This window comes from Microchirus variegatus (assembly GCF_963457635.1).
Source record: "Microchirus variegatus genome assembly, chromosome: 14".
Lineage (NCBI taxonomy): Eukaryota > Metazoa > Chordata > Actinopteri > Pleuronectiformes > Soleidae > Microchirus > Microchirus variegatus.
Genome location: NC_139815.1, coordinates 14,373,595 through 14,396,416, shown reverse-complemented (window position 1 = coordinate 14,396,416; position 22,822 = coordinate 14,373,595). Strand labels below are relative to the sequence as shown.

General features: G+C 42.0%; 1 protein-coding gene across 11 annotated transcripts in view; it reads right to left on the bottom strand.

Annotated features, from left to right (window-relative positions):
• Nucleotides 1-22,822, bottom strand: part of celf6 (CUGBP Elav-like family member 6) — a gene marked incomplete at both ends in the record, with an annotated part of 120,494 nt that overhangs the window by 90,653 nt on the left and 7,019 nt on the right. For all 11 annotated transcript variants that reach the window (XM_083900736.1, XM_083900738.1, XM_083900733.1 and 8 more), the window contains one exon: nt 19,520-19,602. In XM_083900736.1, coding sequence (XP_083756862.1) covers nt 19,520-19,602 — 83 coding nt within the window. The remainder of the gene's footprint in view (nt 1-19,519; nt 19,603-22,822) is intronic.

Here is a 22,822-nt window from a genome sequence, read left to right as displayed (position 1 = left end):
GGTAATAAATCTCCGCTCCTTACTGAACACACAGTGCGGTGTGTTTAGCTTCAGCAAACATTCCCGCTGAACCCCCTTTTCAACTTCATCGAGTTCGCTCCAAGAGGAGTCGTCATTTCCCCGTGGCAGACCGTATTGATTAAACACAGTGTTTAGTCTTTATGAATGTGCAAATTAAACTTTAGGACAACTTACTGCTATTAATGCGACGGCGCATTTGGAGCCTCATATTTATTTGTTTCGATGAGCAGTTCTGCACATCCATTACAGAGTCATTTCCCTTTGTCTACTTTATCAATTGTGAGGCTCATCTTTCCTGGAGATCCTGGCTCTTACCCAACTGTAGCCTCCGTCAAAAGCCACAAAGAACAGGCTGAGCCAAAGCTGTGTGCGTGTGTGTGTGTGTGTGTGTATTTGCGTTCGTGTATGCGCACACGTACGCACACACACACACACACATAATAGGCAGGAGAGATGAGCCGTTAGGGGCAAGGTGATTATATGTGAGTATTTTGAGAGATGGATGAACAGCGTAAAGATTGCACTCATCTGTTGTGCTACAGTGCTCCCATCAGTTCTAATGAGTGTGCTGGGGTGACCTTAGTCTCGTAGGTTTACAGGCCTGATTAAACCTCGTCTCCGAGTCGGCTCAGGGGAAAGCCATGCGTGCCAGCACTTGCTCCCCGCTCGCCCCTTCCTCACTGCCCTGCATCGTCCTAATGGCTCCTTTTGACCTAACCCCGTCTCATCGCTGCAACCCCTTTCCCCTCATTTCCCCACCTTCAATCTATCAGTGCCCCCCCCTGCCCCCCTCTTTACCCCACCCTTTGGTTTGTTTATCTGTCATCTGTCTTCATTAATATTTGATCTTTGATCTCTGGGCTCTCTGTCATACGATCAACAGTTACAACTTTCCCCTTCGACTGTCATCAATAAATGTCTGCGGTTGCTGCTTCTGCACGTCCGACATCCAACCCTTGCCTTTTCTTCGACGACCATCTTTTTTATGTTTATCCTGCGCTAGTGAGCCATAATGAGGCTGAGGTTGAGGGATGATGATTAACTGGTACAGGATCCAGGAACTGACATAACTCATGATAAGACAGCTCTCTGTGGAGACTTTGATTTATTTGGCTGTAAGGTGCAGAATATCGGCTGTTCTCCTGAGCTGGAGGCCATGTGGGGTCGCGAGTCAGAGACATGCAGCTAAGACGCTGCCGGCGAGTGCATTTTTAATCTTTCTCCCTTTTCTTTGATGTGAGGAACTTCAGTCGAAGCTTGCTCAAATCATCACCTAAGACGTTTTAAAGGGCTGCAATTAGGGCCAAACAGCCTGCCATTTATCAAGCTCCTTTAATTTCCACCGTTTTATTTTATGAAAGCAATTGATTGTCTCTGTGGCACGGAGACGCAGCCCAACCTCTGTTTATATGTCTAGGTGAAAGCAATGAGCACAGTCGAGCCATTGCTTTAGGAGAAAATGTGTGTGTGTGTGTGTATATGAGAGAGAGCGAGAGAGAGATATTTGACTGGCTGGAAAAACCACAACCAATTCTTCTTTCACATTTACACCAGAGTAATCAGAGAGTCCAGTCTGTTAAAAATATAACAGCTAGTCACAATGCCAGGCATCTGGTTGCTTTGGGATGGGGAGATTGAAGTAGAGAGAGAGAGAAACACAGAGGTCAAAAGAAGGAAAGAAAAATGAACAGAGGAAAAGATAGCAGTGGGGGAGCAAACAGTTAAGTTGTATGTTGTTTATTCACACTTAAATCAGACTTAATCACTCTTCTAAGGGGTGGGGGGGGGCTTCCCTCCTTTGAAGACGGACGTGATTAAGCGAAAGCACACATACACACTGAACTCACACAACAACACATAGCTAACTTGAATTTTGCACAGAGTGATGTGCAAAGCAAGCGCCAAACATTAATATTTAAACCATCAAACCATGTAATGAAAAGTATTCAACCTATAAAAGATGCAGGCATTCTTTAAAGATTTTGTCTTGGATATGTCTTTTTTTTTTGTCTTGTCAAATATTTAACAGTCTGTGCAATATGTATTAGCAACCTATACTGATGATAAGGCAATGCTTATGCACACACACACACACACACACACAAACAAAGTAGCTCATATTCATAAACACGTATATATATGTACACAAGCAAACACTGAGACAGACAGGAGCCGAGCAGGGCTCCAGCAGTGCGGGGCAGGAAAAGAGGCTGCAGGGCCCTGACCACATAATCATCTCCTACAGAGTGATCATCAAGGCCTCCAACATCACTGCACACATACACCAACCCTAGACCCCCTGGCACGAGGGGAGGGAGGAGGGGTGAAGACAAAGAGAGTTTATAGGAAAAAGGGAGGGAGGTTGAAAAATGAAATGGGAGGGGGAGAAAAAGGAAATTAAAAAAAGTAGAAAGCTGAACGATGGAGGGAAGAGACTGCCTGTGTTTACAGGCGGGAGATGTGAGGGGGACTGGAAATAAGAAATATTCTCCCTTACTACGGGAGGATATTCCACATGCTTAAGGAGAGGGTAAAAAAAATTTGAGAAATAATAATAATACGTGTGCGTGTGTGTGTGTGTGTGTGTGTAGAAGAGGAAGAAAGAATAATTAAGAGGGAAATGGGATGGAGGGAGACATTTGGGCATGTAGAGAGACAGGAAAAGCAAGATGGGGGTCTAGTGTTTATCGGAGAGGAAGATACTGAAAGAGAGGAAACAAAATATTTGGGTTGAAAAATTGGGCCAGGGAGGGGAAGAAAAAGATGTGAAAGAAACAAAGCAAGAGCCAGAAATAAGAAAGAGAGTGTATCTGTTTGCCACGCATGAGTGTACAGCGGTGTTGCCCTGGAAACGCCAGCCGTTTGGATTATGAGCTGATTAGTTGCCTTCCTCCTTGAAGCCCCCCCCCCCTCTCCCTCCCTCCTACTGGGCTGCCTCCACTCAACATTGTGTGTACATACTACATGTTGAACACACACACAGTCTTCATTCAGACACATATATATACAATAATGTCGGCTCTTTACTCTCGGTAGACCATCGTGTTCTGCGTGCAATACGTTCCCACGTCGACGCCTTTCCCTCTCTGACTCTGCCTCTGCGTGTGACGTGGCAGGGCACTAATTTTGTGCCCTTATCTTTGACTGCAGCTCTGCTCATATTCCCTTCGCCACAAGCACCTCGTCTGCCATCACTGTCAATCAGAGCAGATCAGGCAACCTACAGCTGAGTCCACTCAAGCCCTTTCCTCCTCTCGACCCCCCCCCCCCCCCCCCAACCAACTGGCCGCCCTGCATGTATGTATTACCAGCCCTGAGCATCTTCCTCACACATGCAAATTCAACAAATTACAACCATCATCAGCATAGGCGGTTTTTTTAATGTCAGTTTGCCTTAAACAAGCTTTTGACCTCAAAGCCTTCGCCCTTAGTAAGACAACATTTAGCAAATGTAAAGATTAAACTCTGCATCTCTACCAGCTAATTACCAGATCTGTTCATGTACCTGCTCGTGGCAAGTGTAAGAGAGTAAATTAATTGTGAGTAAAATTTTCCTCAAGGGAAATGAAGCATAGTTTAGCAGTAATTCAGATGTCAGGATTGTACTTATTATTATTATTATTACAGTTTTTTTTTTGCGATTTATATCTATACAAAATGTTTTACACTGTGAAAATACCACTTTTTTTATCTGGTCCACATAAGGAAGAAAATAAAAATAACCCAAACAATTTGATATAAAAGTAGTCAGACTGGCTTTTGTAGATTCATGACGCAAACCGGTCACACCCGTCATCAGCTTTTAGTTGAAAATTAGAGCTGCAACTCACGATTATTTTCATAATCGATTAATCTGCCCATTATTTTCTCGATTAATCGAGTAATCGTTTGGTCCATAAAATGTCCGAAAATATGGATCAGTGTTTGTCAAACGTGGAAATTACAGGTTTGTCCACAAACCTGTAATTTTACAGGTTTAAAATGATGTCTTTGTTTTACGCAGCAAAGAAATTAAGAAAATTCACATTTAAGAAGCTGATAAATCACAGAAACTAGAAAATCCAAAAAACAATCTGAAATCTTTTTTTAATAACTAATGAAAAAACCCTCAAACCGATTAATCGATTATCAAAATAGTTGATGATTAATTCAGTTATCGATTAATAATAGAGTAATTGTTTCAGCTCTAATGAAAATAGTTAGTAGTTGTTTGTGTAAAAGGTCATTTTTATTCATTTCTCACTGTAATCAAATACTTTTTCCCCACATCCTCAGAATATTAAAGTTATTCTGATGATGATCTCGTTTTTTTTACCCATCAAACTAGGATACAAAAATACTGTCAATACTCTGTTTTTGTTGATAGTCCTAGTACTGAACAGATTTAATTTGCAAAGAGACGCATGCACACGCACTCACTCACATCCCAAATAGTATATACATAGATATATAGATATATCTATATATGTACTATTTGGGATTTGGGAAGATAATATTTTGAGTCGAGGGCACTTTCATGTGGGGGCAGGTGTGCTCCCGCTCCCTAATGCTGAAGTAATTGTAGATAATGGAGTTTTAAGGACAGATGATTCAGGTTTAAGTGGGATTTGGGTAGAGATTTATGGTGGAGGGGAAAAGGTTGGACGAGCAGAAAAGTTGGCGAGGTGCAAGTGCCAGGCAGTAAAGGAAGAGGTAGGAAAGAAGATGTAGAGGTTAGAGGAGAGGCGGGTTCTGTCTCAGCTTATCCCAGTAAAGGTGAGAAGCAGGATGAAAGGGGGAGAAAAAAAAGATATGGCTCTATCTTCTTTCAGAAAAAAAAAAGCTCTGGGCCTGAGCAGGTTAAAAAAATAGCTCATCCATAGTTTAGTGGGAAATGAAAGCCCGTCTGGTACTCGAGAAAAGGGGGTTATAGAGGGCACAGGCTGGATGACTAATTGGGGAGGATATGAAATGAGGCTTGACTCAATCTACACCCTTGAATCAACTCTGCCCTACAGTATGCATCAAATGGGCTCCCTAAGTGGTGCTTCTCCATTGATTATACCCTTTCAATGTTACGCTTCAACTCCTTGTTGGAGAAATTTGACAGAAAAAAAAAAAAAAAAAAACGAAGAGAGAGGAAGAACCAAAGGGGGCAGTTGAAATAGCGGTCAATACTTAGCAGGGGCAAACCAGAAAAAGTAGGAAAGCAGAGAGTGAGTAATGTCACATAAACAGATATTCATAGTGATCGAGCTTCAGAGAGCGAGAGCGGCAGAGAGGACAAGGTGTGTAAAAAGTGCATTTGGCTCGCCGTAAACGCAGCGGTGCGTGGCACTTCGCCTGGCATGGCACTCACACTTTATGAGGTGTGGAGGGGCCATCTCCCTCGCCTCTCTGCCCATTTTAATGATACAGTTTAAATGAAAAAGCTGGAGCTTCAGTCAGCACCAAGGACTCCACTCCCCCTGGTCTACAAACAAGCACACACACAAATATGTACTGATACGCTCACTTCAGCATGATCTCTGGAAGTTTATAAGTTGTTTTTTTTTTTTTGTTGCTGTTTGTGGAGGATTTTTCTGTTTCTTTTTTTTTTTTTTTAAATCAGCTGACTCGCACATACTCGGGGCAACTGTTGACTGAAACACTTCTCGTTCACTTTGAATAGATCAACGATTGCTGAACGGCATCATGTGTGTGTGTGTGTGTGTGTGTGTTTGTGTGTGTGTGTGTGCGTCTGTTGCTTCCGAAGTTAAAATAAGCGTCAGCACAAATGTCACGTTATGCAAATATTCCAGCACAGGCGACAGCCAATCAAATCACGCTCATGCATTTAGTTCAGTTACTATACAGCACAAACGGAGCTCTGAGACGAGACTGCTCTCTCTGTGACCGGTGACAAAATGCACCCAACAATAGTGGGCACGGAAGACATCACACTGCCACCACCACTTTAGCAACATTAGCCAGTCTTAATCAAAGGTAGAACTCAATTTTAAAAAGATGAACTCGACCTAAAGGTACTACTGGAGCCAGTATTGAGTTCATTTCGTCGAGTTGAAGTTCTTTGTGGACCTTTGTGGACCTTTGATGTTATTAAAACTTCGAGTTTATTAGATAAAGGAGACAGTGGACCCTTTGATACCTTTGACAGCTATGATAGATAGAGGGATAGGTACATACAGTATGTACCGTTAGAAGCTGCGCGCTAGGTTTGGTGTAAAAAAGGTTTGCGTTACTGTTAAATCAATAGATCGTCATTTACAACCCGGAACATCAAGGGAATATTTCTACGTGTTCTTGATCCGAGAGAGGCTTGGATATATATGTGGATGGGAAATGTAACCTGGATATATGGCAAGCGGAAATTAATGTGCAAACTCTTTATATGAATAGAAACAGTGCGTACGACTCAAGGAACAACTTTGGAATTAAGTTTGCCACTACATGTACTGTTAAGAGTGTGTGTTTGTGTGTGTGTGTGTGTATGCACATGCATATCCAAATTCATAGCCATCTGATGATGAATAAAGAGCTTTTCATATATGAACATCTGTAGTTTTATGGGACTTGCAGGAAGTTAAGTTAATGGCCATGTGAGTAGATTACTCATATTCCAGTGTATACACACACACACACACACACACACGCACACACACACATGCAGACCCATGCTGTACAGATGATTACTCGGAGCCTTGGATGAGATGATGGAGTGACAGCGATGAAGCCAGACGATGAAACTGCTTGTCAGAATGGTGACGTTTCCTCAGATCTCGACTGTGTGTCTTACCACTTGAAGACAAAAGAGAAGTTTTTTACCTACACACCTCACCCATCACCGTGGCCTCTCACAGGAGAACATACTTCACCTCAGCAATGCTATAAATATTGATCTGACGGTGTTTTTGTGTGTGTGTGTGTGTGTGTGTGTGTGTGTGTGTGTGTCCGTGCACAGTTGCGTATTTGTGCTTGCGTGTGTTCCCTCACCATACGTACAAATGAAGGAGCTGTAAGAACATAGCTGATCGGTGTTGCTTCTTCTCTCGTGTGTCTGTCAGTCTGTGTGCGTGCGTGCATATGTGTGCGCCGCATGTGTGATATGGTGGTAGCTACGAGAGTGATGCATTAATAAGCGAGAGAAGAGGTGTTAGCCTTGGTGCTAGTTCTGACACCTTGCTGTCAGAGCTTTCCTCGGCACTGGCAGGCCTGACTGAACAGGAACTAGTGGAGGCTTGTGCACACCCTCATTTTACCTTTCACTCTTCTTTATTGCTCCAGTGTTACCATGTACCTGCATACGATATCAAAGTGTATGTGGGGGGAGGAAAAGCCTTTGAAGAAATTAGTTTAGGGTCAAATTCAATACCGGATTTATTTGATGTGCATAAATATACAGTTATTTTTAACCCTTTAAGATACGACTCGACCATTTGGTCGACCACACTTTAAGTCACTATATCTCATTGAAAAATGCGTCAAGCTGAACTCACTAACACTAAATTGATGTGACTTGTTCTGAATGTTGTAATTTATGAATTATGCAAACCAGGTTTATTATGAACAGACATCTCAACCGTTTGGCAGAGGCCTGTATCTGAAAAACTGTAGGGTCTAATTTATAAAAAGAAATATTGATTGTCATTATTGTTATCATAGGTCAATAAAATAAAATAAAATAAAAAATGCAAAAAAATAATTTTTCCATTGCTTTTTTCTTGGGCTGTACCTTAAAGGGTTAATGTGATAACCTTTTTTCACAAAGCTCTCAGTGCTTTCAAATACTGTACATTTGAAATATATTAATGTATCTTAAGGACTGATGTTGTATAGTCGGTTTATCAGACTAAATTATTCCCTTTAGTTACCTAATGTTTTTGCATTCTTTGCTCACTCTCTATCTATCTGTCAACTGTCCTACATCTATAGTCGTGATGAAGGAAGGCAGGAAATGCTCCTTTTCATTTCATCCATTACTCTTTCCGGTTAAACATCAGACATAACTCATCTATAAGATAAAGTCAATGTTTAACCTATTCTCATCTTTCTACTTTCTTTTTTTTTTAATGATTTAATCACTGTCTGCCAACACCACGTAATAACCTCCACGCTGAAGCTTCATGGTGCAAAGACATACAAGCTGCAGATGCTCCAGTGCTGACAGACAAAACAAAGGTTATCCACTGTAGTAAAGCAAAGACAGACAACTATGGAAACAGATAAAGGGATTCGGAAATATGGCCATCATGTTAGAAACACTAATCACGGCAGTAACGTCTGAGAGGGTTAGGTCTTAATAATAGTTTATTTCAGGTCTTTTATGTTGCTATGTAACTAAGAAAATGAATTTATTATAATTACAAATAGATGTGTAGAAATGCTCAACTGGCTCCACAAATGCCTTCAGTGCAGAGTTCTTGAATCCAGGCTGCTTCTTATATGGAATACAACCATCACCTGCACATCTCCCTCTCTCTCCCTCTCTCTCACTCACACACAGAAAGTGTATATAGACTGACTCATAGGAGCACCAGCTATTCCCAGTACAATAAAACAGGCAGACAAACTAATGGGACCACCCACACACCAAACATACTTCTTTTTTTTTTTAATCACACACCACCTTCACAAATAAACAGATGCACACACACACACACACACTCTTCTCTCACGGCCCACTCGTTGCTTGTTAGCTGCTACATCTTGTGGTTGTTTCTGTGTTGCTATACTACGACATAGTCTGGCTGCAGCTCGCTGTTTCCACCGAAACTACTCTCCTCTAACGAACTCCTCTGATTACAGTTTGACTTTCTGTCTGTCCCCTTCTCTCCCCCTCGTTCTTTAATCAGCATGTAAACAAGTGCAAGGTCATTTTCTTTCTTAAACTAAATGGGGGGAAGATAAGGGGGAGTGTGCCGTAGTTAATCCTTTGGACACGCTGATGGAGGAGTTTGTCCTGGTGATGTTCGGTTGTTAATTATGCAAGGGTGTGTGTCCTATCTCTCTCTCTCGCTCACTCTGTCATGATGACTCATCAGTTTTATCGCTTTCGCCTTTCTCTCTCTCTCTCTCTTTTCCTTGTTGTCTGCCTCCCATCCCTGGTATCTGTTTCCCCCATGAAAATGTCAAACGTTCAATCATATATTTCACAAACCCTGAGATGCATTCAAATCGCTTTCTGTGTGTGTGTGTGTGTGTGAGAGAGAGAGAGAGAGAGAGACGGCACACGCAGATCCTTTTCAAATCAACGCTGTGACTCGTCAACACGTGATTACCTGCAGTTTGTTAACTCGGGCTGATTTGCTGAACTCAGCAACATGGTGTTTTTTCGTTACTTCCCTGTTTTGTCTCTGAACAAATGTGTGCAGATTGCCCCGTGTGTCTCCTGTGATTACATGAATGAATTCTGAATGGCAATGAAAGGGCACTAAGTTACCTGATGGGGAGGCAGGGGATGGGAGGTAGACTGTGGAAAGGAAAGGAAAAACTAGTGGGATAATAATAATCAAGAAAAACTGTTTAGTTGTCAATGCAGCTGTCTAAATAAAATACTTTTCTGTCCCTATCATATAATAATTGGATGTCAATATCAATTTGATGACATATTATAATGTCTAAAACTAGATGGTTGCATCTCACAACTTTAAAAGTAGTTTTAATACATTTGATCGTCTCAAACCAAATAGATGAAAGTTTGTCATGCAAAGCTGCAGCATTTTGATGATTTTGTTTAAAAAAAATAAATAAAAAAAAAAAAAAAACCTTCAGCATCAAATATTTGGTTTTGGTTTGTTTTCGAGTTTTCCTCTCAGCTGTTATTGCCAAACAGCCTGATCCTGCCGCAAATGGAATCTTTGATGTTTAATTGGTTTAGGAAATGTCACATTCCCGCTCGCAGCCAAACAGACAGCCAAGTGAAAGTCTGAAATCGTAATTCTTGGAGGTATGACAGCACCCGCGCCTCATTTCCATCTTTCTCTGCTATTTGTCAGCCTTCTCCTCTTCCCCAGTGAAGCAGCGATGTTAACAATGCTGTCCCCACATTTACCAGTTCTGCCTCATTACAGCTAAAGAAGTGGATAAATTAGTGCAAGAGAGCATGCACAGCGGAGTCCGATGCCACCTGTCAGCGACGGGAAGATGGTGAATGTGTCGGTGTAGGGGGAAGGGTGTGAAGGAGCTGCTAAGCTCACAGGCTTTGGGTGTGTTTTAAAACGGCACATAGAAGCAGATGCCTTTTTTCTCTCTCTTTTTCTTTGGTGCTTTTAATATTTTTGGGATAAAAGATTAAAATTCCATGAAATGTTTTTCACATTTTCCCCAGCCAAGGACGGACTTACTGTATCCATCATTTTAAATAATTGTGTTTAATTTCTGTCTGAGAAAATCATTTTCTTTCTGTGCGTTTCAACTTTTTTCCAGCACAGAATAAAAGCCTGTCACCCGTTACAGAGAAGAGGATGATCATTTTTATATGATAGATATGAAAGGTCCAGTTACAGTGCTGATGACAGAGAGAATGAAGGGAGTTTGCAAAAATACATACTGTATAGCAGACGTACGCATTAATTTAATCCATAACCTGCCAAAAGACAGCAATTAAAAGGCCACTTCACCCATAAAATATATAGTTTTTTTTTACTAATTTCCAGAGATAAATGTGTTATTCGATCATCAGATAGTGGATCTGAGATAGGTGTCTCATTCCCACAACAACAGAGGAAGTTGGGATAGAAAAAAATAAATAAAACGGACAAAAATTGAACGTCAAAGTCACTTCCTTCAAAGAAAATGTCAAAAAGCCCTGCGCTGCTCTTCACTGAGTTTCTGTCAATTACAACACGTTTTACAAGAACAATACATTTTTTCAAAAAACTGCTAATGCTGGAAGGTTGGCAACATTATTATAGGAGCAGATCTTTGTGTGTGTGTGATGAGAGAGAATGAGACTGAGAGTGCATTTAGTAAAGCTTTCTTCATCTGAGTCCAACTTCTTTTCTGCCTGAAATGCACGTATGAACAATTTTCTGTCTCTTTGTCGAAGACCACGTAAATTGGTGGTCTGCTGTCAGTTTTCCCTCAAAGGAAAGCCGTGAAGAGTGTTTCAGCTTTGGTAGCGGGTTGTCATCATGTCCACTTGCCCACTTAAACTTAGCATATGAATGACGCTGAGGAATTGACGACGTCAATCCCTACGACATCACCATCATGAGCGTAGAGGGGCCAGTGTTACCATTTGACAGCGTTTGAAGGCAGCATGACGTTATGCCTTTTTGATGTACACGTTTGAATTATATAGGAAGCGAGTGCGCATGCTTGAATGTGCAATGTTCTGATAATATGACAGGTGAAGGCAGAGCAGAGCTGTGCCTGCTCTGTAATGGAAAGCAGGAACATGACGGCCAATGCAGCTGCTGTGAGGCCAGAACATAGTGAGAGTGAGTCATTTTTCTTAGGCTGTGAAAAGCACCAAATGCTGCCACATTCAAACACATAGGGCCTGATTTACTAAAGCTTTGCGCGTGCAAAAACGTGTGCAAACTGGATTGCACAAGCACATTTGCGTTGATGCTGATCTACTAACAGGGTGCAACGAGGAGTGGGTTCCTCAGACGGGCAAAATAGCTCTCGCAACCCATTTAGCGGTCTTGCCTTAATGCATATGCAATGTGGGGTGTTTTTTTTGCATGTGATGGGAGGAGAAAATGTAAATATGTTATTTTAGCACGCGCAAAGTGATTTATCAAACCTCAAACTGATTGCGGTGCTTATTTTTGTGTCTATATTTAGCACGTTTGAAAGGCAGGTCTTAACTTCTTATTTGGTATATATGAATAAATTAAATATAGATATCCATAGGAGAAATGTCTTTGTACTGGTATGGGCTTACCTTGGTCTGCAGTTTGTGGTTCAAGGAGGGGTCGTACCTATGTTCCCCCGGATAAGACCGGAGGAACGGGGAACCCCGCTTTACCTTAACGGGTCCAGCTCTAACCTGGTCTACTCTCGGTGCACGGCGAAGCGCAGGCGGCACAGTGCGCACACGTCACCAAAACCTCACAGGCAGGTTTCCACAGTTCCAGGCACATTAAAATGCAATAAATAATCACAGCAAGCACTCTTTAATGTAACTATCTGAATCAGCTATAGATATATCATCTATATCGATTGTCCCGTCGCCTCTGACGTCAGATCAAAGGCTGTTGGCACGCGTAATGGAAACTCAGCCTGACTGAATGAACACAGATGAAACCAGGGATGGACTGGGACTAAAAAGCCGTTGTGATGATCCGCTTTATTTTTTTATTTATTTACTTATTGACAAAAAAGTCACTCATCCATTGAAAGTAGACCTATGTGTAATCTTGAGAGAAACAGCAGAACTCGCTCCCTGGCAGCTGTCAGTGAGCTGCAGGTGAGTCAGGAGGAGAGCCCAGCAACATCCATAGTCCATAGTTTTCTTTTTTTGATACGTCAGGTAATGATGGAGCTGTCCAAAATACAGACGCAGGATTAAAATAATAATAATTAAAAAGGTCCTATGGACCCAGTTAGAACGTCAGCTGTACTTTCTGTTCAGTGGCTTCAAATTTCATTCTGCGCTTCCGTTGAGTCTGCCCTTTCTCCATGTTGACAACCCTTGACTAGCGCAAAATCCTCATTTAAATAGGGCGGTCTTAACCACTTCTGCGCCTGCAGTCAATTGCGGCCGCAATCTTAGTAGTTCACCCGCAAAACGTAATCCAGTAGCTGGCGCAGTCTTTATGCTCGCGCACGCAATTTAGCGCTCTCTATTTGGAATCTTAGTAAATCAGGCCCATAGTAAGGTGTAGGAAAAATAAATTATTATACATAATAATTTCATATTTGACAATAAGTTAGGCCAGATAGCCTCGCTCGCACTGTGTGCCTTTTCTTCCTTGCTTGCTCAGTCGAGACATGAAATGTCGGTGTGCAGTGCTGGAATGTCGCCACTACACCTTTTCAAGAAAGAAGTAGAAATGTTGCTGGCATTGTTGTCCATATATCTTTCTAACAACTACTCTGTTTTACTGTATGTTCAACATTTTAAGGACAAATGGGTCCAATTGTCGCCGTCCTCTGAACATCAAAACCCCTCTGTCCTGTGGCCTTTAAAAAACACACTCTCTCTCTCTGTCTTGCGCGCTCTCTCTCCTGCTCATGTGTCCACGATCGCCGCTGGAAAAATCCAGACATTCCACAGTGTCCACCCACCTGCTAGGGTTAACATTTTGCACTCCTGCAAGGTTAAAAATCCCATCAGATGGAGCCAAATTAATTTCGCACAATATTCAGGGCCGCCACATAATCGGAGACAATGCCAAGTGCATCCCTTGATTGTGATTCCATTCACTCCCTAATCGGCAGGATGGCCGTGCATGGTGCAGCAGCGTGGTAAATGATTTCATCCCAGGGGGATAAGAAAAACAATGGCCCTTTTTTAATTTATTTTCTAAAGTGGGCAACAAAAAAGAAAATGATATAGACATAATTGATGATGAGGTGAGCAGGGGGAGCCTCTTTTCTTTCTTTCTTTCTTTCTTTCTTTCTTTCTTTCTTTCTTTCTTTCTTTCTTTCTTTCTTTCTTTCGCTTCATAATGGCAACCGCTCAGGGACATTGGAGGTTGACAAATCTGGCCCAGAGAACAAATTGATCATCAACAGAGCACAGTGTGTTCTTTAAAAGAATGGGAGAACTCTCTCTGTGGCCTTAGTAATTGGTTTAACTTGCAGCATGTTTGTCCATAAGTGGAGCTGTTGTAGAGAAGCTCTTAGTATTTCCTTTGATCCTGCACTATACCGTTAGTTGTTTTCGTTCGGATGCTGCATTGACATCCTTTCATTTGGACAACCTAAACAAAGCATTATCCTAAACCATAATGCCTAACCGAACCACAACTCACATAACCAGTTCCTCAGAAATTAGGTTCTTCCTCATTAGTACCAGGTTTTGGTTGGTCTCCATGAGGTCTACTTGTCCTGACAAGGTCAGTATTTATGCCAGAAAAGGTTCTGAAGAGGTAAGAAATAAAGTATATACAACTCTTATCTGGATTATGCTTCTCAAATCCCTATTACTGAATATATCAACTAGATGAAGCAGATTGTCCATTTCAGTGCAAATGCCACGTTCGCATTGGATTATTAAAAAAGCAAAATGAGGCAATAAACTGTCTGAGAACACATCCCCAGAGTTGCTAATCTTTGGTTGAACATTGATACTGCATGGGTGATGAAGAGGACTTTAAAATGACAAGGGAACAAACAGTGGTCGTCTTCTCTCAGTGAGTCTGAGCCACAGACAAAGACATATTACAGGTCTACAATGGCTGATCCAGAGCAAGAGTGTCAAGAACACGGATGCACTCATCCACAGCAGTGTGCTTAGTGACACATGATTCTGGTGTTGCACTGGTGTGTGTCCCCCCCCGACCCATTTTTGTGTGACATGCTGAAGTCAATTATCTATACTTTTCATGTACGGGAGAAGAGGAAAATTTGGCAACCAAACCATTTTGCTAGTTGTTTTGGTGAAACCTTCAAGCTTACCTTTTCAAATTTGACAAGAGACACTTTAGCAAGTAGCGATTGGCAACTTTAACCACCTATCTTCTTCTTTGTTACGATTGGCTTCTTCCTCGTCATCAGGTCAGGTGCTTCCTGCCGGTGCTCTCACTCAGAAACCAAGAGAAGTGCGTCCCTCCACAGAAACTTTGTTGTAAATGACAACAATAAGTTTGTGGTGCCATCACCAACTCGGCACATCTCATATAAAATGTGTGGGAAGAGAGAAGGCAATAAGAAGGGCCGGAAGAAGAAGGGCGCATAAGTGAAAGAGAGACAAAATGAAGTGGATCTTTTCTTCCTAGATGTTTCTAATAGGCTTTGGGGTTTCACTAGCACCCAATTAGCATGCTTGTTACATGTGAACACAGAGGGCTAATTGGTCTGAGAGGAGAAACCGTCATGGCCCTGGAAGAAGAGAGCACAATTTATTTGAGGATTCACAATTCCAATTTTGTTGGAAAATTGTAAATAATATTGTGGTACACTCTTAGAAATAAAAGTGTTAAGTAGAACCATATAAGGTTCTTCAGCTTGTCCTCACAGGAGAACCCTTTTTGGCTACAGGTATAACCTTTTTATAAAGGTTCCACCAAGAACCCTTTTAAAACCCTGTATTCGGGAAAGGGGTTTTAAAGGGTTCTCTGGGTCAAAATGGTTCTTACTGGAACCATTAGAGTTACCAAGAACTTTCTTCGGGAAAGGGTTTTTCAGAAGCAAATGGTTCCAGGTAGAACCTCAGCCCTTGTAGAAGGACCCTTTTGGAACCCTTATTTCCAAGAGTGTACTCTGTGTAAATACCATTTATATTTCTCACCTCTTTTTATTGCCAGGTGTTGGTGACAAAAAGAAAATACATTGACTGCACCGACTTGATGGTCAGTGTGAACTTTGTATCATCAACTTACCTGGTCTTCATGTAAAGGGGAAATGCTAATAGATGGTACACAAGCAACAATTTGGCCCAGGTCTGTGTGTTAACATCCCAGGAATTAATCACGTCCAGAGAGAAATCATTCACAGACATGACCTAACCTGTCCACATAGAGTACCATGCTGCCCTACATCAGGGAATATGCTGAATGTGCACATAAACACAACAACACTACAAGCTCACCAAGGGCAAGAGGCTGACTCTCTGATTACATTTACTGTACACACTGTAGCAGCGGGGATCTGATGCAAAATACATCAAGAGCTCATTATGCTCTTTACATGCAATTAATCAAACAATGTAAACAATGCTCACTTCAGCCACAGCAGACAGAGCCGTATTCCCTGGTGGCAATTTTAAATGCGGAACACGCAGTACAAGATTTAGTAAATAAAGGAACGTGAATGATGGGGAAAACAGTGTGAGACTTGCATCCAATCTAGAGATAAGTCATAGCCTCCTGTGGAGACGACACACTCTCACTGTCTTTCAAACACACACACACACACACACACACACACACACACACACACACACACACACACACACACACACACACACACACACACACACACACACACACACATTATGTCTGCCTCCTCTGTGTAACACCGTCGTTCTCCGCTACTCTGGTCAAATGCACACAGTGTGTCGTATGAAACAAAAAATAATAATATGAAGGACACTGTAGGAGGCTGTTTGTGTGTTCTCTTTTATTATTATTATTATTGTTATTTTTGGAGTAATAACTTTCAATTTTAAGAAATATCTAAAGCCCCCTTTCCACTAGTAAGTAAATCTCGTTGTACAACTTGTATAATGACAATAAAGGCATTCTATTCTATTCTATTCTATTCTAGCGCTACTCGACTCGCCTCGGTACAGCATGGTTATTGTGCTCTTCCATTAGCGATAGTACCTGGTACTTTTTTTTATTTTTAGTACCTGCTCTGGTTCCAAACGAGCTGAGCTGATACCATACGTGACGTCGTCAGAGTGCCGTCACAGGACGAGGCTCGAGCAAGGCGTCCAAACAAAGCAAACAATGCCAAACTGTAGATCGGTTAAAAATCAACAATCCTGTAAACATGGGTTAATCTCATACATTTAGCAAGGAACCGTCTTAAATCTCAATATTTAACAGAGGAGTCTGGTGTATTTAGCGACAGCACTGCTGAAAGCCTACGATCGTGAGCTGCGTCGCAACTCCTGCGGCTGTATTTCAGATCAGATGACTGTGTCAGACGGAGTCTGTGCTCCCGTCACGCAGGAAGTACGGAACACATCTTTTTAATTAACTGATTCTAATGATTCAGTTACTCTGAAAACAACCGCTTTACAAGCCGCTAGTCACCACTTTGTGTGCGTCGCGTGTAAAACAATGTCACGGCAGTTTCGTGCAGCCTCGCTGTGGTGACTCCGCCCACGTTGGGGAGGTACTGTCTTGTATTGGAAACGGCCATAGAGTTGAGCCGTGCCAAGGCGAGCTGGGGCCATGTAGTGGAAACAGGCAATAAATGCTAACAATGCTTTAGGGTTTGTGTTTTTGCTGACCAAAGCCAATTGCTAACTTCAAGAAACAGCTGAATTAACTAAAATTTAAAAACAGGTACTCTGGATCAGGGTCAGCTGTCATATCACCGACAGATTGTTTAGGTTTGAACCTTCCTACCTATGGTACATTATCCATAGTTAAGCACAAAAAGTTATTAGTCTTCATTTATTAATAGTGTGCTGTGTGAACAGTCTGGGGAGTACCTGGACCATCTCCAGTCCCCACAGTGACTCCAAAAGTGGAACAGTGGTGCAGCTGATGGATGGATAGCCTGGATCAAACCTCGGAGTTAAATAAGTGAAATCCATCATTCTCCGAGCTTAGGAGCTTTGTAGAAACTGTGACTTTTTTTGGCCTAAGTGAGGATGACACACACACTTCATCTTTGTTTGGCTTTCTCGGAATGCAACCTTATATAAAAATGGGGGGGAAAGTTAAACACACCTACTCTAATCTGCAATGAACCTCGTATGACATGGCTGTTTTTTATCTCATATTTCATTTTTATTTTGTTCTGCATGTGAGAGAGAGGTGCTGGTGTGTTTTTTTTTTATGTATGATGCCTCATTATGTTGAAAAAAAAAGTGTCTCTGCATATACAAGTCAGTGAAATGGTTGTGATATACAATAGATCATTATCTCAAATCATCAAGCCATGACAGTGACAATCAGTGCATTTACATGACATTCGGAAAAAAAAAAAAAAAAAATTATTGTGGTAGTCCAACAAAATGTGGACTTTGTAAACTAGTCTGTCCCTTTCAAAATTGCAACTGGATAATGTGATTGGGAGTCAAGCTACTACTGCATGCATACCTTCAGTTCGCAGTTTGAATATTTTAAAGTTGTGGAAATTGCTACCTGAAAGGTGTTGTATGTATCGCCACCTAGAGCAGTGGAGGCAGAGGTCCAGATGAAAGGCAAGTTGAGTTGACAGTTGAAGTTCGACTACAACTGTCAACTCAACTTAACTGTGGAAAACACACTGACTGAGGCTTGTCCGGAAGCATCATCTCTGTCTCTCTCTCTCAGAAAGACAGTGCAGCTATATTAGCCGTCTGTATGCAGGCTGTGCTCTGCCAGAGATTGCAGGACTGACCCCTCGCTGTGAGATCAACAGGGGAAATGTTTACCCAAGCTCCACAGAACATGCCATTAACCTCTTTCTAGATAGAAGACAAACAAGAATGAGGGCAATAAACAGAGGAACACCTATCCAAGACCATCATCTCATTACAGTGCTGGGAGAGGCAATAACCAACCTGGAACCCGGAACCTTTCACCACAGTGTGTCTAACGTTCAGTGAAGTGCTACTGATATTCAGTGAAGTGCAAACAACAGATTAAACCATTTGCTGTCCCTTCTTTCCTCTCCTACCAGTCTCCTTCCTCCTATCTACTTCTCTCTCACCGTACCTCAGGCTCTGATTAAAACTTCGGTGGATGTCTTGTTATGTGGTGAAAAGAAAGAGGGGTGTGGGGGGGGGGGTTGTTGGAGGGTGGTGAGGAGCCCGGGAACTGGAGCAGCTTTTCCTTCTTAGAGACCCGCGGGGGTAATTCAATCACACCTTGATAATTCCCCTGATGTGGGAGACGAATCCCCCTCACTCACATCAAGCACAGATAGACACCACAAGCTCATGCTCATCCCAGATTGAGGGTCTCCTCCTGGGTGGGCTTAAGAGCCCACTGCTGGGTACTTGTCACTTGTGCTGTTTGAAGAGGCCATTATTTTAATTGAAAAAGTTACCTGCTCGCCAAAGGCAAATCATAGAAGACAAAGAGGAAACAAAAAAAAAAAAGAGGGGACAAATAAAACAAAAACACCAGATGGTGATATACATGGTAAAAATGATTGTTTATACTTACTGTTTGATTATATGTGATAATGAGAGTGGGATTCCTCGAGGCAATTAGTGTCTGTGGCAGCCATATTGTGAGAGGACAGGGGAAGGACAGCATGGGCTGTTATGAAGGAGTGCTTATCAAGTATCTCTGCCGGGGTGATTAGTGTAATAAGACACTGCAAGGTGAGATAGCCCACGTGTGTGTGGGTGTGGTTGTGTGTGTGTGTGTGTGGGGGTGTGTGTGTGTGTGTGTGTGTGTGTGTGTGTGTGTGTTAGAGAGTACAAAAAAGGAGGATGAGAGTAAGTCTGAGAATTTACAAGTGATTCTTTCCATCTGTTTCCCCATCAATGTATAACGTGTTTCCATGTGCCCCAGCATGCTCCTGTGTGTGTGTGTGTGTGTGTGTGTGTGTGTGTGTGTGTGTGTGTGTGTGTGTGTGTGTGTGTGTGTGTGTGTGTGTGTGTGTGTGTGTGTGTGTGTGTGTGTGTGTGTTCCGCACTGGCATAACTCCTATGTTAATGTAGATATCCATACCAGGCTGTGTTGCCCCGAGGGCTTTAGCCTATGACAGAGGGCAGATCGGGGGCACTTACCCCTGGCAGAGTCTTCTGTTCGTGGAGGGCGCTCTGGGCCTTCAGTGCTGACTCTCTGGCACAGTATGTTAGAAAGGCACATCCTACAGGGAGACATGGAACAAAGGCTTATTCGACCAGGCGATAGCTACACAACCACGTGCGCACTTACACAGCAATTAATTATGAAAAGAAGAAAGGAGGATGTGAGAAGAGTTCGAGTGAGTGCTTTTCAGGGCATCAAAGGGGATCCACAAAATCCCAAAAGCACAAAGTCACATAATGATGACCAGATAAGGTCATGATGATACTGTCAATGTGAGGATTCAAACCCTTAGTACATATCAGGTATAATATTGGAAATTTTAAAATATTGATTGTGAAATATTAAAGCTATACAACACATGTATATATACTGCTCCCCATAGACGTTACAGCAGCTGGTAATCCATTACCTTACATAAACACAGATCTAATATACATTGGAAAGCTCTAACCTCTTGCACTGAAAAGATGGACATGTTTGTTCAGATCCCTGCAGCCAACGAACAAAAAAAAACAACCCACATTGTAGCTGTCCAAGTGGACAAAGAGGTTTGTGATTACACCGACGTGATTCCAATCTACACACTGCCGTAATATAACTTACTCGAGTTTTACAAGCTGTTGCCAAAATCATGCATTATATTACAATAGAATTCATTCGCTCCGCTGACAGCCGGGATGTGGCTTTCTGACATTAATGGCTCGAAACTCTCGGAGAAAATAACACACTGGTAAGATTAATATTTTTACACAATTTTCAAAATATGAAAACTGTCTCCGATTAGATTTACTGAATGTGTGCATATTCCCACTGAATAAAACATTTTCTATACCGCTTGCATTATCATTATTATCTCGTTTTTTCCCTCCCCCCCTTTCTATTTTAATAGAACAAAAAGTGGTGACAGGAAATGCATTCGCAGCACACCACAGATGCAGTAGATATTTCTTTTTAATAACTGAAAAAAACTATGCACGCATCACTTTCACAGTTATTAATAAGGCACAACAGGACAAATCCAACGACATGTGCATGTGTTCATCCGCTAAACAATTAAAACTGTAGGCTCTCGAATTGCTGGCCAACTTTTCCTTTAGTTGGGAAATTTCAGGAGGAACAGAATGAATATACATCAGTAAATATGTCAACTTTTATTAAAGAGTGAGAGTAGTTGCTCTGTTATACATGCTTGGCAGAGTTGAGAGTGGGTGACCCTGTTCAGAGGAGGTTTTGCACTATGCAGCATAATTTCCCATTACTACATGTCACACCTGCTGCCAAGGATTCCCATGGGAGAAGACACACACACACACACACACACACACACACACACACACACACACACACACACACACACACACACACACACACACACACACACACACACACACACACACGTATAAACACACACACACACATACATACATACAGATGATATGCAGCACATAGCACCCATCAACCCCAAAAACCCAGCAACACACTCTGGCACTCAGCCAAACTGAGCTCCCTTTTCACGACAACCTTCAACCTTCCCCACAACTAGGCAGTTACTCAGGAGGAAAAATCTCCTAAATGACACTGATGAAACTGCACAGCACACAGCACAGCAGAAAAGTTTGGGAGCCCTGGGGAAACACTCTTCATCCTTTTGTGACATTACAAAACTGCGTGACATGATCCAAGGCCCCCGGGGACCATGTTCCAGTAGAAGCTGTGGAGCCGTTGACTGTCACTGAAACTCAACCTGCTCCTACTTTGCCTCAATTGTCTATCTAGGAAAAATTTGTTTGGTAACTTAACCTTTTTGTTTGTCGTCACTCTGCATTGTCTTTCTTTTCTGCACTTTGCTGTCCGCATATTCTGTAGCCGGTTGTTGCTTTCTGGATCCCGTTTTTCTCTGCACACCTCGTTGTCCAATCGACACAACATCCTGAAGCAGCGTTGGAACCAATTTGTCCCTCAAGACTGCACTCGATCACCAAACAACCTCGGTGATAGACTGAGGCGAAGCTAACGCTGCTTTTCTTGTGTGTTTGAACCTTGAAGTTAACACTTTTCCTTTGCCTGTTGTTCTCCTTTGGGCCAATGCCTGCCTCTTTGTCAGGATCACCTGCCGCCTCTGAAATGCTCTGTGGCGCACTCGCTTCACCACTTGTTTACTTTGCTCTCTGGCTCTCTCTGCTAATCAGTCAACCAGGTCACATTATTTGTTGCTATCCTTTAACATAAACTCCCTTTGTCTGTTTCAGCCTTCTCCTGAAACCTACCTTTTTTTATGGTGAAAGTAAGAAATTAAAAAAGCTCTCCTTAAGTACAGTTGAGGCACCATATCCTGTAATGTTTTTTTTTTCTTTTTATGTTATGTACATTCCAGTAGGTACTATTAGAATAGGTATTGTACTTTTTTTTAAGAGGAGGCCTGAACTACCCAGCTGTTTTATGAAGCATTAAAAATCAATTTAACCATGAGCAACTGCAACATTTAAGCAGCACTTGTATATTAATCATATAAATAAAATCACCTGTATGAATGTACCTTTGATGCTTTCAGGAAGCATATATCGCTATTCATCGTACAAATGAGTTTATATCCGTGAAGGTTCTCAGTCGTCTAGGTCAATGCATCTTTAAGAGTGTTTGCAGCTGGAGAGTTCACTTCTCATCACATAAGCTTTTTCACTTTCAGGACTGGAGTTTGACAGCTGAGTTCAATTATGAATGCAGAACATTCACTTTTAATGGATGACATTGCCACTTTTGCTTGATCTAAATATGGACCGAATATTGCTGGGGCTTTCATTGGAACATTATTAAAACAAGTCAAAAAAAAAAAATCAGGCAACCAATCTCACCTTACTGCAAAGATTTCCATTTGCCATAAGCAAAAAAATGCATATTTAATATAAATGACTTGTTGAAGTGGATGTTTTTGTGTAGCCTGGTACACGCGGCCTCCTTCAGCTTCTTCAAGGCAGCAGAAAGTCAGCTTCATATCCAACGCTGTTTGCTCAAGGGACATCTGAAGCCCAGAGGAGCCAGTGACTGAGAAAGCCAGTTGTAACACAAATGAGCAATTCAGCTTGAGGAACATGAAGAGCGGCACAAGGTTATAATTTGAAGAGGGAACAGGGAAGTAGCAGCTGGGAGAAAGTTAGGACTGTCATTTTACATTTTTAAGTTGGGTAATTGGTATTGGATTACATTCGGATTTTTTGGTTTTATCCCAAATTATTGTCCATGTCCATGTGTAACCAGGCGCAGTGACCCTTCAAAGGACA